This window comes from Triticum aestivum, chromosome 4A (assembly GCF_018294505.1).
Source record: "Triticum aestivum cultivar Chinese Spring chromosome 4A, IWGSC CS RefSeq v2.1, whole genome shotgun sequence".
NCBI classification, from domain to species: domain Eukaryota; kingdom Viridiplantae; phylum Streptophyta; class Magnoliopsida; order Poales; family Poaceae; genus Triticum; species Triticum aestivum.
In genome coordinates this window covers 154,222,934-154,239,388 of record NC_057803.1, presented here as the reverse complement: position 1 = coordinate 154,239,388, position 16,455 = coordinate 154,222,934, and the positions used below count along the sequence as shown (strand labels likewise).

Genomic DNA, 16,455 nt, shown 5'->3' with positions numbered 1-16,455 from the left:
AATTGTCATACTATTATATCTATATCGGTGATGATCTTACCAACATTGGCTTTTCTACTCATCTAAACTGAATAATGTCGTATGTCTACATTTGTATTTATTGTCTGGAAGTAGTAGGGCTAAACTTGTTCGATATTGCTGAATGATTGCAGATGCTCGTTTTGCATGTACTATGCTTTCTATGTTCCGGCAATACTTGATGAATTCTACTATTATGCTTTCCTATGTATTACTCCCTCTGTAAATAGAACTGATGTTCATCTAGCAAAGCTATTTGCTGTAACAGTTTTCCTGAAGGCACTCTAATATTCATCTCTTTTCGTTTCATCAGGTTTTCAATCACCAAAAGAAGCAACAATAAACAAGCAAAATTATGTTGTCGTTGGGAAAAGCTGTTGCTAAATTATTCCCCTATAGCAACTTTCTCTCATTTTTATTAGGCGACCTGTACAATTCTGTAGCAAGGATATAAAGGGAGTTAGTTACATTGTAAAGATTGGATTTTTAAATGTTTTACACCATGTTATGTCAATATGCAAAACCTGCCTACCAAACAGAAAGGATTGTGGACGGAGAGGTTTTAGGGATTCAAGGGGTTTTGAGGGGATTAGGTGAAAGGAAGGGATTCGCCCAATCCCCTGAAATCCCCCTCCCCAAACCTCCCCAATCCACTTCTACCAAACAAAGCCTTATGTTGCATACAGAGTACACAAGATCAGCATGCTCCTTCTCATGAGTCCATGGATTTCGTGAGTGCCAAATTTCCCACATCACCGAAATAATCTTTGCCCGTTCTTAATCCTTGAAATGGTTGTCACAAAGAATATCTCTTGACCAAGTATAAGAGGATGCAACCTTGGTTGATGGAAATCAAACCAAGTTTGGGCCTCATCCCAAGACCTGCGTGCATGCGAGCATGAAACCGATGCATGCATTAAGTCCTCGTCTTTTGCCATACATACATTACATACACTAAAAGATTAGTATGTTTATGCTTCAAGGTAGCTTCATCGGGAGAACTCCGCGAACAACTCTCCATCAAACAACTCTAACCTTGATCCTAAAAAATCATAACCTTGGCACAACTTTGAGCTTCCATAAAGATGTCCAAATCAATTGATCTTACTTTGAAGTGCCGGTAACCGTCCCTTCCTCTAGAGTAGCATGCTCTTTTTGATTCACAAGAGCACGGTACGCTGATTTGATAGAGTAAACACCTGAAGTTTCAAAAGCCCAAGCAAAGAAATCTTGTCCTGCACCATGGTGAAGTTGGCCATAAAACGGCGCCCCGACGAGGAGCCGGCCTCATGGTCATGCTTGTCATACTTCCCGAACCCCATGGTGGGCGGCGAGTAGGGCTTGGTGTCGGGCGACTGGGGGCAAGGGGAAGAAGACTGTAAGTGAACTGGATGACCCCCTTTGCCGCACGCGTGGCAGGGAGGAGGTTCGGTGGTTGACATGCGGGGGGTCCATTGATGGTGTTCTGGACTAGGGGGTGTTTACCACGTCGTCTCTCAGCCATATGGGCCAGAGTGAGGACTCCCATGAAGTTCAGCTAGTGGGCCACATTTGTCGGGCCCAACAGCGCCAAGATGGATATCTTTCGAATACTTAGCGCATACTCCAAGAGTTAGAGGTCATCTTCGTCACGATTACCTTAGATGTAACCGACTATGTGTAAACCCTAGGCACCCATTGTATCTATACTTTTTGTCTCCTGTTACCATCACACCAAGGCTAACAACTCAGGACTCTCTACTCGAGATCTGCTGAATTTGACTCCATCATCCACGTAAGGGTGGACTTATAAATAGGACAGATAGGTGGTGGTTGGATAGCCGATGCACGGGCCCAAAGCGAACACCGAGCGGATGCACTGCGCATCTGTCTAATGTCCGTGTGCACATAAATCAGCCCAAATTTATAACGGAAATGCAATACATGACAGACAAAATAGAATCTGCGTTTACGACGGCCCATAGTTTTTAGCATCATGGACCCAAACGGACGCAACCAGACCATATGAGTTGTCCGGTTGAAGTTGCCTTAACGAACACATGGCAAGATCGATAGCTCCGGGATTGGGCTGGTGCTTGGATTCCGCCGAACGGGAGGGCCGCTCGCGCAGCTCGGATATGAATCATGCATGTGGGATCCTTAAAAAAAAAAGAATCATGCGTGTGGCGATTGGCAGTGTAGGCTCTAGCCACGATGGTGCTCTGCTCGCAAGAACACCGCCATAACTGCACAGCATGTGTTTTCTGAAGTCAATATATCCGAAGAACCAGTGGACAGTGGAGCCTGGAATTTCGACGGTCGCTGCTTGGCATCTTCATGGCTCTGCCCTTGTGTGGGCCGTGGCTGCCTGCCATCAAGCTCTTGGCTCCAGACACGGCTAAATTTCGTGTTTTGATTTTTTTTTGAAATCTATTCGAGATTTGACCCTACTTTGAAAAGAATTCAAGATCTGACCCTTTTGTTAATGCCAGAGACCATGGCGGTAGGGTATAACAACCTACCGCCAAGGTCCCTGACGGTAGGGTTGTATGCCATACCGCCAAAAAAACTCCTAAGTGTTGCACATAGTGCGTGCTCGTGCCTATCGCCAAGCACCTTGACGGTAGGGTTGTGCAAGCTACCGCCAGCCCGGTTGGCGGTAGCGATGTTTTCTACTGCCAAAGTCCCTGGCGGTAGGATGTTAGACCCTACCATCATAGACTCTGATGATAGCAAAAAGATCAGATCTCGAAAAAAATTTAAACTAAGGTCAAATCTTAAATAGGTTTCAAAAAATGTCAAAACACGAAAATTTGCCTCCAGACGCCATGAAACTAACCATGTGGATGAACAATTTAACAGGTCTAGCGAACAGAGTGGTGCAGGTCTAGCGCGAGTCAAGACTCGTTTTAGTCGACGGATCAGACTCAGATCATCTACTACTAGCATGTCTTACTCGGCCCGTGGCTGATAGCTACTATCAGGCCATCTCAAACTCAAAGCCAATTCGAGCTTCACAGAACCAAGAAGCTTAGCTCCCCTTACCAAGACAGCTTAACAAGACACGCCGACTTACGGAAGCAACTAGTTAACGAGCGTTTCTTTGGGAGCCTCGCAACAATCAGCGCCACTTGGCGTGCTCTCAGCCATTCGCCACGTGTTGCGCTCTGGACGCTCCCTTCGGATTATTTTTATTTTTCTGCATGCGTTTTCAGCTTTTTAAACTTTTTTTTCGGGTTTTTTCGACGTTTTGGTTTTCTCCCGGTCTTCCTTAGCTTCTCGATCAAAAAATATTCGAAAAAAAAATTGCACGAAAAACGCATTTTCTTTTTTTTCGCGAAAGTCACGGTTTTTTTCACAAGAGGCACGTTTGTGCTTTAGTGAGAGTCACGGTCGTGCCTTTCAGAAACGGAAAAAAACGCGTTTTCTATTTTTTTCGCGAGAGTCACGGTTTTGCTTCTGCGAGAGGCATGGTTGTGCTTTCGCGAGAGTCACGGACGTGTCTCTCGAAAAGGGAAAAACAAAACGCGTTTTTTGTTTTTTTTTTCTTTCGCGAGTCACGGTTTTGCTTCCGCGAGAGGCACAGTTGTGCTTTCGCGAGAGTCACGGCCGTGCCTCTCAGAAAGGGGGAAAAATACGCGTTTTTTCTTTCGTGAGAGACACGGTTTTGCTTCCACGAAAGGCACAGTTGTGCTTTCGCGAGAGTCATGGTCATGCCTCTCAGAAACGAAAAAATGTGTTTTCTAGTTTTTTTTCCTTCCACGGGAGTCACGGTTTTGCTTCCACAAGAGGCACTAGTGTGATTCGCGAAAGGCACGGGCGTGCCTCTTTCGAAAAGGAAAAAAAACCATGCTCTTGGTTTGGTTTTTTCGCCCGGCTTTTTCATCTGGTTTTTTTTTTCATGAAAAAAAGTTCGTCAAAACCTATCAACATGGGATCTAGTTTTAAAGATCTCAACGCGAGGAATCCAATAATGAAAACGGTTCAAGATTTGGACGCACGATTTAAAAGATAAAATGTTTTGAATAAACGAATCTATGAAAAAAGAAAAAACTCACAGACAAATGGCGTGCTACATATGCGCCACTTGTCACAATCTGAGAAAATGGAGTGTTCTTTGCAACGAGTACTCCTTAATTAGTGATTTCGCCGACTTGCTCGCCTTGTTGACTCATTCCAATACCAACAGCCCGCAATAACACTGCTCGTCAGGCAACATGATGGCCTCAAACACATGCTGCTTTGCAAATGACAGTCATAAGGCTCTTCAAACACATGGCATCTAATGGGCCCTGGACGTATGCAAGCGGACGGCGTCCGCTTGTCTGCCAACTACTTTTTGCTTCGAGGACGATTGCGGAGAGTCCCCAGCGTCCGCTTGCATCCCTACCTGGACGTGCCATAACAATTTAACAATCTGACTGACAGTCGGCCGTGTCTGTCCGAGCCCCACAAAGATTAACAAGCCTTGAGAAGTTAGATTTCAAGTCTGCACAAAGTCCGTTTGAACGTTTGGTAGACTTTTGAGAAACAGGTGGTGAATGGCGGAGGAGGTCAACAAGACGTGTCAGTTAATGACTTATCAATCCTCTGAATTCAGATTCACCGCCGGGGACTCGTCTCTCCACGATTAAGAACTTGATGGAATCCCTCCCTCCCACGCTCTTGAACTGGTGCTGCTTGCAATCTAATCCTATTGATATCTTCACAGGAGAATAATGGTCATGGTACAACTCTACAAGATGAATTGATTAAGAAGCTATAGCGGCCATGATAAGCAATATCACAAATTGATGGAGCTATCAACTAACATACTTATATGTTTGACAGGAAGGGGCCATGACAGCTGATATTGTTCTTCATGTCGCTCCTAACAAACAAAACTGACAGGAGGTACATAACGTCTGGATCGGTCCAAACTGAATGATAGGTTGACATGTCTAAATTTTGTATTCATGGACATCAACACCGTTTGTGTGTCTTCATTTATTTATTTTATCTTATTTTATTGGACTTCTCAACACCCTTTCTCTATGTTGATATCCAAACTTGAGATTCTTGATGAGACACGTCTCAACTCCCTAATTGGATAACCAATCAAATGATTGCCCCTAGATGCCCATGTGCAAGACTAATAATAAATCAGTAAAATGAAACAAAAATTTCCGATCCCCGAGAGCTTTTGTGCAAAGAAAAAAGGTGAGGTTCACACATTTATCCTCCTTTCAAAACACATGCACGCCACTACAATGTGCAAAGCAAATAATCATCAGTGATTTGGATAAAGATGATTCTCGTTGGATGACAAATGGACTCCATATGGGTGTTCAAACAATCAACGGACAGGCAATATTATATAACTAATCACGTTTGATGTCCCGCCAGCCACGGGGATACGAGTGGAGCAAGGGTGAGTCTGCATGTCAGCCCACAACATAGACTAGAGACAAAATCAGAGTCAGGATAAGAATGCACGGTACGCAACCACCCTGGATCTGACTATACCTTATAAGTTCTTACCAGCAGCCATTAACTGCGAACTACCTGAATTATCTCTCGGCACCACAGTATAGGCTAGAGTAATTGGTGCAGGACTGGGTACCCCCTCTTGGAATTTGACATCAAAAGCCACAGATTGGTAAAGACAAACTTCGTCTTCTTTGCAGTAGTAAACCTGAAAATTCGAATACAAAATGCTCAAAACATGATCTTAGAAAAGAATAGTTCCTTTACTTCGGCTATGTGCTTGCACCAAAAGTGCAACCCATGTCACAAAAGTGCAACACCAGGATACCTCCATTGAATAAAAATGAGCACCACTACACATGATCTAAAGATATCAATGATGCAAAAGGAATTCTTGTGTCCTAAATCAGTGACGTATCCACATAGATTCGAGATGATTCTATGCATGTGCCGTGTATTGGACCATCTTTATAGAAAATATAATGTGCTGCTGTAGTGTTTGCTAGAAGATCATGCGGTACTATCACTGAGTGGAAAAGATCAGTGTGATGTTCACCGATGATCCAAGAAATTAAACAGAACTATTGTTTGAAGGTTTAATATATCTCTACCTTGCAGTTGATCCTTCCTGTTGATGATGATGATGATGATGTTCTTTTGAACTTGAGTGACGCCTGCCCATCTGAGTTTAGAGATCCATTCACTGGCTCGATCTCAATTGCATTAGCTGGTTCTGTTTCCACATCAAATTTGCTGCGTGCTTCCTGATTCTCAGAGGTAAAAAAAGAAAGAAGATTTAGTCTACTGAAAACAAGCAAATTTATCATCTGAAGCAGCTCCTGTTGACAGAGCTGTTTCAAGAAATGTTTACTAAAACACTGAACTGACATTTAACCCAAATATACTTCATGATAGTAATCGCATGTAACATGTTAGATCTGATTAACTGTTATCCCTGTTCATATCTTACTGTCCTAGACTTCATACATGAATCAGGTACCTTCATCCGTTTTGGAAAAAAAAGGTACCTTCAGGTTTCCAGTCCAGCTAAGCTGTATGAAACATATCGCACAAGCCTTTTAACAAGACCATTTCTTTGAAAACAGAAGTGCTTGTACAGAATATGGAGGTTGCAAGCATGAACCTTAAAGCATCAAGACAAAACAAACATGTTGTAGGCAGTACAGAGATGAGATGCTGTCACACAATCAAATGAAGAATGCTGCTAATTTTGAATTTGTACCACACTATAATGTGTACAGTTTCACAAAACTCTACATTTGTTGTATAAACTATCACAGAACTGCACACTAAGATAGCTTCACGAAATTCCACATTTTAGATTTTAACAGCGGTCTGACAGGTGCCCACCTGTGAAACTCTTATAAATAGCAAACGACCTTCAGCAACTATAAATGACTATCATGCACCATCTACGAGAAACTATGATGCAAAAGATAAAATCCTGAGAAGATTTGGACCTTTGAGAAATGGTAACCATCAGGAATTGAGATTGCAAGAGACACATATCCTTCCATTGAGGAACCACCATCAACATTAATAACATTTGTGTCTGCTGATAACCGTCGTCTTAGGCGTCTCAACGCCTTCGGTTTTGGTGATGGCGGCTGCACTCCAGTCAAATCTAGTGTGCGCACCTCAGCACCTCTCTCATTCAAAACTATAGATCTGATTGCACTGTTGTTTGTATCTGCTACAAGAAATCTTCCTACAAGATATCAGAAGCACAAGCATTATCCTCAGTTAACCTAAAAGAGAAATAATATAGGGAATAAGATTATATTTGTAACACTTGTATTTAACAACTTAACATAGAAAATAAAATAAAGTATTACCTTCTCCAACTTCAACAAGTCCAGCTGGCTCAGATAGCTGCATCAGCCAATTCAAAACATTTGTGTCATAAAGCGCTTCATAGACAATATTTCTTTTCACAGATAGTAACATAAAGAATACTCCATCAACCTATGGTTAAACTAGTATAGAATGCTGATTACGGTGGTATTTTTAATTAATAAGCATCGCATATCAAAGTAAATGCAGACAATAGAGATTGGTCGAGTGATCACTCACTTGAGCTGACAAGGCATCATCATCCTTGTATCCTGCACGTCCGGTACCAGCAATCGTTGTAACTTTTTTTGTGACAGGATCTAACTTTTTTATCTGCAGTTTCATAAGAGAACATGAAAATAATAGCGGATCTTGCAGCAAAACAATAGTGGTTGAAAGAGGCAAAAGAATCGGGGCATATTGTGTGCAGTAGGTACAAGAGGTGTAATAGTGCACTAGAGGCACAATTACCATCTCTAATGGCCATGAAAGTTTTGAAGAAATTCATCTTCCGTAGCACAAAATTCCGTATCTAAATTCGTCCACACACCCGAGTGAATAGTAACAAATTCAAATTTAGTGTGAATAATAGCTTTTGGTACTATTAAGTACTCGCAACAGGATTCATATTTTTGTTTCTCGTTGAGTGTGTGGATTGAATTTATATTTAGAATTTTGTGGATGGATGCTCTTTGTATCGATGTTGTCCATTTTCTTTTTCAAGTTATGACCAGAGCTAATTTAGCCTTCAGTACAATAGTACATCCAGCCACATGCAAAGTTGGTGAAGGATTAGGCATATGTCCATCTATTTCCAGTTATGTACCCCATGAAAAAGCCTGTGTATATTTATAGAACCAACCTGTGTAGTTTGCTGCTATGAAGTTTTACTCATGCATTCTGTTTCCTGTATGCTTTTTGGGGGCATATTGCTTGTGCTAAGGGGCAACCCATGTCCAGTCACATGCTGGTAAGATGATTAGGCATAATTACTCTGCATGGCATCTAACTGAGATCCAGATTGCACCAACTTGAGTTCTATGAGCAAACCGAGCAATTGACAAGTCCTGTGGTTACTTATTTGATGGAAAAAACCTGAGTTATGTTCCCTTGGGAGGTGTCCCTTAATGAGTAAAGCTGTAGACAACATTCAGGTTTGCAATCACTCATTTATTAATCAACTGACGGAAAAGCTAACTGGTGACCGTTTGCTGGGAGAGCATGGCATTTCATACGTTTTTCCTGGCAGTTTTAGTTGTATCGGGGGTGGTAGTTTCTTTCAGAACAACACGGCATTTTCTGGGAGGATGGCAGTTTTGAGCCTTCATTCCAGAAAATGACATGCTCTTCTGAAGAAACTGACACCCCCTGACAAACTAAAACTGCCATCAAAACGTTCGCAAATGCCACCCCCTCCCAGCGAACGGTCGCAGATAAGAGGGTCCTTAATCAACTGGATCTGGTATTTGGTAAAGAAGACTCTACTTTAGTCATGGCTCTATGAAGCATTCTAGCACACTACTAAAAAAGAAACAAGTCCATTCTAGATCGTCGAAGATGGGAGGCGCGCAACCTGGCCTGGGGCTCTCCAGGGGTGGGAAAGGAGGTGCCTATCCGCCCGTTCCTTTGGTGATCGGTGGCCACAGGCCTGGTGCGGGGGCGGGTTAGGAGCCATGGATGCCAGGGCAGCAGCCCTGGAGGGCAGGCTTCACGGTTGGCTCTCCAGCAAGCAACGCTGAGGCAGGTGTTGGCGGCGAGCTTCGGTCATGTGGGTGGCGAGGTGTATGGTGTGGTCCTGGCAAAGTTGTCGCCGGCAGTGGTGGCATAGCCCTGATCTAGATCTGGACTTCTGGAGTTCTTAACACGTCGGGTGCCCCTGCATCGGGGTGGGTCTTTAGCCTTTTCACGGTGTGGTGGGTAGGGGCGTTGTCAAGCAAAAACTTTGTGCCTTGGCGTCCACGGTGGCCATGCCTGCGCATGTCGTGTTCCTCTTGGGGAACCGCCTTGGTCCCTTCCCTCAACACTCAGGGTGAAAACTTTGTCCGCTTCAGCAGGCGCGGCGGCGGCACGTGGCATCGGTACCTTCTTGGAGGCGTCGTCATTGAGTGTGGGTGGTTATCGGTTGTGTCGGCATTACTCCTGTGCCTCTACAGGACAGCACTCTGGCAGTGTCTGGTTGTGCACTCTTGTGCTGTTTTTGAGTCTTCGTGTGGTGTGTCGTGTTTTCTTTTCTGATCAGCTTCTGAGGGCTTCCTCAGCACCATGTATCATTTGGCCTTGTGCTTTATATATAAAGCGGGGCGAAAGCCTAATCCGAGTAGATCCATTTGCACAAAGGCAGCCAAGAACAATTTACAGCTGGCTCCTTGTGGTGGCAAAAGTTTCCAATTACCGCTGAGTCGTGGGTGAAATAAAAACTATATACACTTAAACTTTCCACAATATTATAAATATGTATTTACTATTTAGTGATCAGAACTGGTCAGAATTTCTGAGAATCCTCCAAATCTCAACTGTGATTATGCAAATTTTGTTTCTTGGATGCAAATTCACATGATAGTGTCAAAAGATGATTGATTACCTTGTGATTATAAGAATCTGCAACATATATTTGATTATCGCTAGCATAGACAACACCCAAGGGATGCTGGAGTAGCACATCCCAGCCAGTCCCATCATGATCGCCAAACTGAACAGGAGGGAACATAATTACCTCTTAATAGGACAAATTTAGAAAATTATAACAGAACAAAGTAAATATGACTTAAAATGCTTGACCAGGTCAGTGCTCCACCAATAAACCATAACATCTTTCAGTATACATCTTTTGGTACCGAGAGAGAGAGAAGGTGAGAGAAATACCCTAAACAAATTATCTGGAAAATTTGGATCTCCCCCAGCAAGCCATCTTGACCCCCCTGACTTCATATTAACAGCTCGAATGGAACTGCTTTCACTATCAGCAACAAATAACTCCCGCAATTCTGCGTGGGTAACTCCATACAAATCAGGGCTCTGTGGCCTCAGATAAAAAGTAGTAATATGGTAATCACACAAAATATACCAGGATCCAATGAAATCCCAGATGGCTGCGCAAACGATGTGTTGGTGGGGCTGCAACATGAAACAACTAATTAAGAAATCGTAGCGTGTACATCAAAGGACCAAAAGACTGCAGCAGCCAGATGGGAAACTTCTAATTATCAGTGTGAATAGGCCCAAGTTGGTAATGTAGTTAGTAAATCAACAATGCATATGGAAACCTTGTTGTTAGTTGTCACCCAGCATAGATGTGAACCCAAGGTAGCACAACATAGGGTAAAAGGTTTCAAACCAAAGAATAGTTATACACTGATACAAAGCACGACTATAACCTGAAAGGTTGTTCAGTTCTAACACTCATTGAAATTACAGAAACCATAAACACAAGGCTGCAAGTTATTGTCTACAAACATGTCAAGTGCACAACGAGTTCCTGACTTCCTAAGGAGACACAATAGAAAAAAGCTGCCATACTCATTCATCTAATAGTCATACGGATCCATTTATCATGTAATCTCCCAGTGAGACATAATTAAATAAATTGTTAGAACAATCAGATAACAGCAGTCATTGTTAAATAACCACAGCTACAAATTACATGCTTTGGCACTGTGCGCCCATAGAGATGCCAGCTTACAAACTACTTTCCTGGCTGAAAGGGAAACACGATTACCTTGAACCATTCAGATTTTTTTCGGAGCCATTACCACTGAAAACTTCAGTTACACTATTAAGGGTGTTGTGTTTCCAGATTTGATGTTGTCCCGCCATCGCAATGTACACGGTCTCCTCCGAGGGAGCATAGCAGACATCCCATGGTGAATTTAGAACCTAGAATAACACTTCCAAATCAGGCTAACTGCCTTCTACAAACATCAAGTTTGATAATTAACTTCCATAAATAGTGTTAAGCTAATCAATAAAATGCCCCACAGATGAAATAATGCTAAATTATATGACCGCCCGTATTTTGAAATTATGGAGTTATAGTTTCTCAAACTATCCATAATATAAGCATCAGGTCATCAGGCTTTACATCACCCCATCAATCAACACTTTTAATAGAATATCTTCAGATGATCTGATAATGTATGCATGTGTATTCTAACATTTAAAATCACTGCAATGCGGATGGTTCTCAGCACATGTCATCCTCATGTTGGAAATGGATCGCCCGGTTGTGCACATTGGCAATGACCAACATTTATCAGTTCATATTCGAGGTGCAGGTATCTTAAAACAAAAAGGTAGCTGTAAAATGGTAGGCACCATTTTCGCCTAATGCTCTACTCTATGCATGAACAAACATAAACACAAACACATCAAATATTACAATTCAGGGTGTGACAGGATAGGGAACTGTTTTAGTTTTTGCCTCAGAATAGTGTTTTCTGGATAATCTGGAGCATAATGGGTGGATAGGATAGGAGACTGTAGATTTTATCTTTAACATAGATCTCAGGACTGCGGTAATACAGGTGCACAACACTACAATAAATCCCAGTCTACAAAGCTGGACCTTAGACGGCAGTCAAGATGAGCTAGTGACAAGCAGCTAGCACCCAAGAGCAGAAAAGAACACACCACCCGCCAGGGTATGGCAGATATTTGTTGCTAACTATCTCTGCTTCAGCTCATGTGCGGATTAAGGATTAGAATTGAGCAGTATAATCTCTCTGGTCTGAGCATAGGAGTCAACCAAGTGATCAACGTTCTGTTTGACTACAGAAACTGCAAGTGGAAGCGTGCAACTAGTATAATCAAGGTGAACAGAACAGAAATGGCAGCAGTAAAAATATTGTCATTGCAGTTGCATGCAAAATAATCCATATTCAGTTTCATGATTCCAATAAAAATACATGTTAAAAAGAACGTGGAAGCATACCTGACTAGTTCCTCGGCCTCCTCCTTCGTAGTCGGAACCTTTGGTCCCATTTCCAGCTAGTGTTCTGACAGTCTCATTAACAAAATCAACCTCTCTGGACAAGGATAAAAAGGCATTCATGTCAATAAAAGCAATACTTTGGAATATAAGAATTATCTGCGGACATGGTTAACCATGCTGATTGACTGTGTAATCAATATAAGATATCGCTAGAAAAGAACAAGCAGCAGAACTAGTTAATCTTCCGCAGCAATAACAATCTTGCCAACAGCCAGGGGAGAGGGGAGATGATCCCGGCCGGTGCAGAGTAGGGAGAAGGAGAAATCATAGGTGGGTGAAGAGGTCTATACAAAATCTCTAATGCATGTAGAAATAACAACGGGCAATATGCTTGCTCAATGCAGAGTTTTATGGAAATTTTCCTACAAAAGAACTACTACTCCCTCCGTCCGGTGAAGAGTGTACATTTGGCTTTAAAATTTGTCCACAAAAGAGTGCACTTCTATCTTTTCAATGCACTTTAAAGTAGAAAAAAATGTTTCTCTCTCATCACACCATAATCAAGACCAATAATATTCTACACATGGTCTCCTTAATTTCTACATGCACTTAGCTCATTGGGGTTTGGGTAATTAAAGAGGAGAGAAATGGTGGCTTGCACCTTTCCAATGCATTTTTTACTCCACTCCATAATTTGTCCTAAAATTTCTATATGTACACTTTTCACCTGATGGAGGGACTACATGACATTAGGCTACCTTCGCCCATTACAGCCGCCACTAACACCATTTGCTTTTCTCCCCTGCAATTCTTTTTTGCTCTTTCTTGGGTCTTATTATCCTCCGTTGCCGCTGCTGAGAGAGCGATTGCCATGTCTTTGTTCTCTATCTATTTCTTTTGCTCTGAACAGAAGGTAGGGCCTGCCTCCCATTGCCCTCTCTGAGTAAGGCTAAATGGTCCCACACAAAGCTACTCTTCAAAGATAAAATTAAGGTATAAAGACCATGTCATGCAGAGAAGGGTTTTGGCATTTTGGGCAATAGCACAAAATACAGATCAACTAACAGTAGCCAACTCACATTTGTGACTGGTAGCAGTGGCAGATGGAAGGTATCACTTTCACGACTTCAAGGGTATGAAAGGAGCAGTTATTTGGTGGAAATTCAATGATTTGAAACTTACTCGATGGCATATAAGGATATTTTCCCTTTAAAATAAGCCATAAGTGTACATTAACAAGTAACTTTTCATGTTACCACTGAATGGCTACCCCCCGGAAAATATGAACTGAGCATCCTAACTCAAGTCAGTGGGAGTACTCACCGCAGTGCATGGTTCTCAGTGTCCGCTACATATAGGATATTCTTTTTGAAATTGTATGCAAGACCCTGAAAATTCATCGCAAGAGACATGAGATCATTACATAAAAATGCATAACAAAAGCAAGTTCAATTCAATGAAACATGTATTGTTTTCTTCAGAAACACATGAAGGGAAAGCTGATCTTGATAGCTTAGCCTCCTGCCAAAACAAACATCAGTTTTGAAGGGCGTTGAAATGCCCTCTGTTCACATTCAGCAGAGATATTGCATCTCCAGATCTTTGCTCTAGTAAAGCCATGGTACCACCAATCCAGTACCCAGCAGCTGTAAGAGCAGAATTTTATTGCAAGGACACAACATAGCCATGTTCCTTACTTGAGGGCGATTAAACGAGGCAGTATCAAATTGACCATCAAGTAGTCCTTCTTCCGAACTTCCAACTTGGCATATAAATTCCCCGTCCAGGTTAGTGACCACCTTAAGTTTCAGAAATGGGGATAGAACAAACAGCTCAGTACACTCTAAGATAAAGTAGGCTTCATATGTGAAATAAATTTGCCAAATAATGTTAATGACATATTGTTTTCTAAGGTGTATATTAATTAAGGAGAAATATGTTTATTACAATCGTAGCAACTGAGAAATAGATACTCAATGTAAAAGGACAAATACTCACAATTCGATTGTGGTTACTGTCTGATATAAATAATCGATTGTTCTGTACATCAATTGCAAGTTTCCCAGGAAACTTTAGTGGTGAAGTTATTAATCGACTATCCCTGTCCTTCTCCAACGCCAAGGGGAGGGAATTATTCTGTAGTAATTTCCTTTCATCATAAAACTCAAGTGCTGCACCAACTACGTCATCAAGGTCCTGGAGAGAACATGGTTAGAAACGATTGACAGGACATTGGCATATGAACAGCCACACTGAAATAATCCAGCATGGCTTGCTCCTGGAAATGATTTTACATTTGATTAGATAGACTCACTGTATGGAGAAACCTAAAAAAGGCATGCATTTGAAAGGGTATGCAGATAAGTGCATATATGAGGGTAGATGTTTCTTCGCGCGCGGGGGGAATGGAAGCAACAACTGATCTTATTTTTCTTAATGGTAGTGAAGAGCTTTGGAAGAGAAGCACTTCCTCCATTCCAAAATAAGTGTCGTGGTAAGAAAGTACAGAGTGAGTATTACTATACTAACATAGGCAAAACATCAGCGAACAACACTGATTAAACACACTCCGTCTTCATATTATGCTCAGCAATATGCACGTTTCAAGTTTATTTGGGGGTTGAGATTGGTATGGCAGACAGCATAGCATATTTGCTGGTATATCACAGATAGCAGTTGAAAATCAACACACAACATCAAGAGTTGGTAAATGTTTATTTGCTTGGTTCTAAATATAGAATTAAGTTTTTGAAACCTTGCTCCTTGCTAATGCTTCAACTCTTCAAAATGCATTTAAATATTTTTTGTAGGGTTAAAGCATGCAAAAATAGATAGCTTATACATGAGAATATTAACACACGACTTAGGACTTGAGTCTCATCTTTGGGAAAGATGTCCATCAATACCTTTCTGTGGCCTTCGCCTGATATTTGTGCTAGAACCTTTCCATTGGGCGCGACAACCACAAACGTCGGCCAAGAGTTCACCCCCAGTTCTCTCCACAAGTACATGTCACCGTCATTTACAACCTTTGATGAAAAGGTGGAGGGTCAAATAAGTTACATAGTGCGCAAACACACGGTCCCACGTGCGCACACAAAAAACACATGATAGTCACTCCAGGAAGAAGTAAATACAATGGCAAGAGACTGACTGAGAAAAGTGATATTTGTTTTAGAGAACACACATGAGGACATATATTCTTGCATAAACAGATAGTCTCGTGTACAACAAAGTACTGAACAGAAAAATAAGTGCAACTGCCAACAGCAAGGTTGCCTGACAAAATACTAACAGGACATCTACAAACTAAACAACTAATTCTGAACAATAATGATATGCGCATGTACCGGTAATAGAAATGCATGGAAAAGAACGAGATGCAAAAGGGGAAATTTGGGGAAAATGGATATTTGCCACCACAAATCTCAATGACATGTGACCGAAGGGACCAGATGTCAGTCAGGCATCAGTGGCAACTCATTCTTTGAAGTGGCCAATATCCAACTTTTCCTTTCAAAATACTCGGCACATTTTTTTTCTCTTGATCACTCACCCCAGTGTGTGTTATTTTATATTAGAAGAAAGCGTTGAAATGAAGGTAGGTCTTACAACAGAAAAACAACCTGAAAAAACAGAAAACTAAAAAAACAAAAGCAGGCTAAAGCTACAAGAAGAAACAGAAGAACTAAGAACCGATGCCAAAAGCCCAAAAGCCCAAAACCAAAACTGTGCAGCTAGCATACTGCTGTGTACATATAAAATTTAAAGAAATAAACGAGTACTTGTCCAAAGTGAGACTGCAAATTGAGCACGTGAAGGCACTTGAATGATGCTCTCCAGTTGAACATTTCAAGAGTTATGGCTGTTGCCTTACTGGATGAGTAACGTTGTAGCGCAGGACAGCACTGCGGATGGCTTCAAGATCTTTTTCATTGTCAAATTTGGCAGAATGAACACCAACAACAGTGAACTGCACACAGTCAAGCAACATGTAAATATCTGATACATCCATCTTCCAACTTATCAAGGTCTTTAAGTGACAAAAAAACACTAAGGCGAACAATCTATCTTTCCCAGAGACCGGATACGATGAGGAGCGCTCCCCACCCGCCCCGCTCCTCCTAGCTCCCCCGCCCGCTTCGTCCCAGCCGCCGGTGAATCCCCGCCGGTAGCCCTCCCACCTCCCCCCTCCCCGCCACCCCCCCTCC

At 42.0% G+C, this 16,455-nt stretch overlaps 1 protein-coding gene across 4 annotated transcripts in view; it reads right to left on the bottom strand.

Annotated features, from left to right (window-relative positions):
- Positions 1-5,273: 5,273 nt before the first annotated feature.
- The window catches only part of LOC123085684 (protein SUPPRESSOR OF QUENCHING 1, chloroplastic), a 28,939-nt gene continuing 17,757 nt past the window's right edge, over positions 5,274-16,455 (bottom strand). For 2 of the 4 annotated variants that reach the window (XM_044507362.1, XM_044507363.1), the window contains exons 14-28: positions 16,122-16,217; positions 15,151-15,273; positions 14,243-14,440; positions 13,942-14,043; positions 13,568-13,632; positions 12,245-12,338; positions 11,033-11,190; positions 10,382-10,431; positions 10,180-10,301; positions 9,899-10,006; positions 7,558-7,650; positions 7,320-7,356; positions 6,945-7,192; positions 6,075-6,227; positions 5,274-5,671 (exon numbers count right to left, since the gene is read on the bottom strand). In XM_044507362.1, coding sequence (XP_044363297.1) covers positions 5,504-5,671; positions 6,075-6,227; positions 6,945-7,192; positions 7,320-7,356; positions 7,558-7,650; positions 9,899-10,006; positions 10,180-10,301; positions 10,382-10,431; positions 11,033-11,190; positions 12,245-12,338; positions 13,568-13,632; positions 13,942-14,043; positions 14,243-14,440; positions 15,151-15,273; positions 16,122-16,217 — 1,815 coding nt within the window. In that variant the 3' untranslated portion in view covers positions 5,274-5,503. Of the gene's footprint in view, positions 5,672-6,074; positions 6,228-6,944; positions 7,193-7,319; positions 7,357-7,557; positions 7,651-9,898; positions 10,007-10,179; positions 10,302-10,381; positions 10,432-11,032; positions 11,191-12,244; positions 12,339-13,567; positions 13,633-13,941; positions 14,044-14,242; positions 14,441-15,150; positions 15,274-16,121; positions 16,218-16,455 lie in introns of those variants that run through there. The other 2 variants (XM_044507364.1, XR_006439850.1) reach the window with 2 other exon arrangements.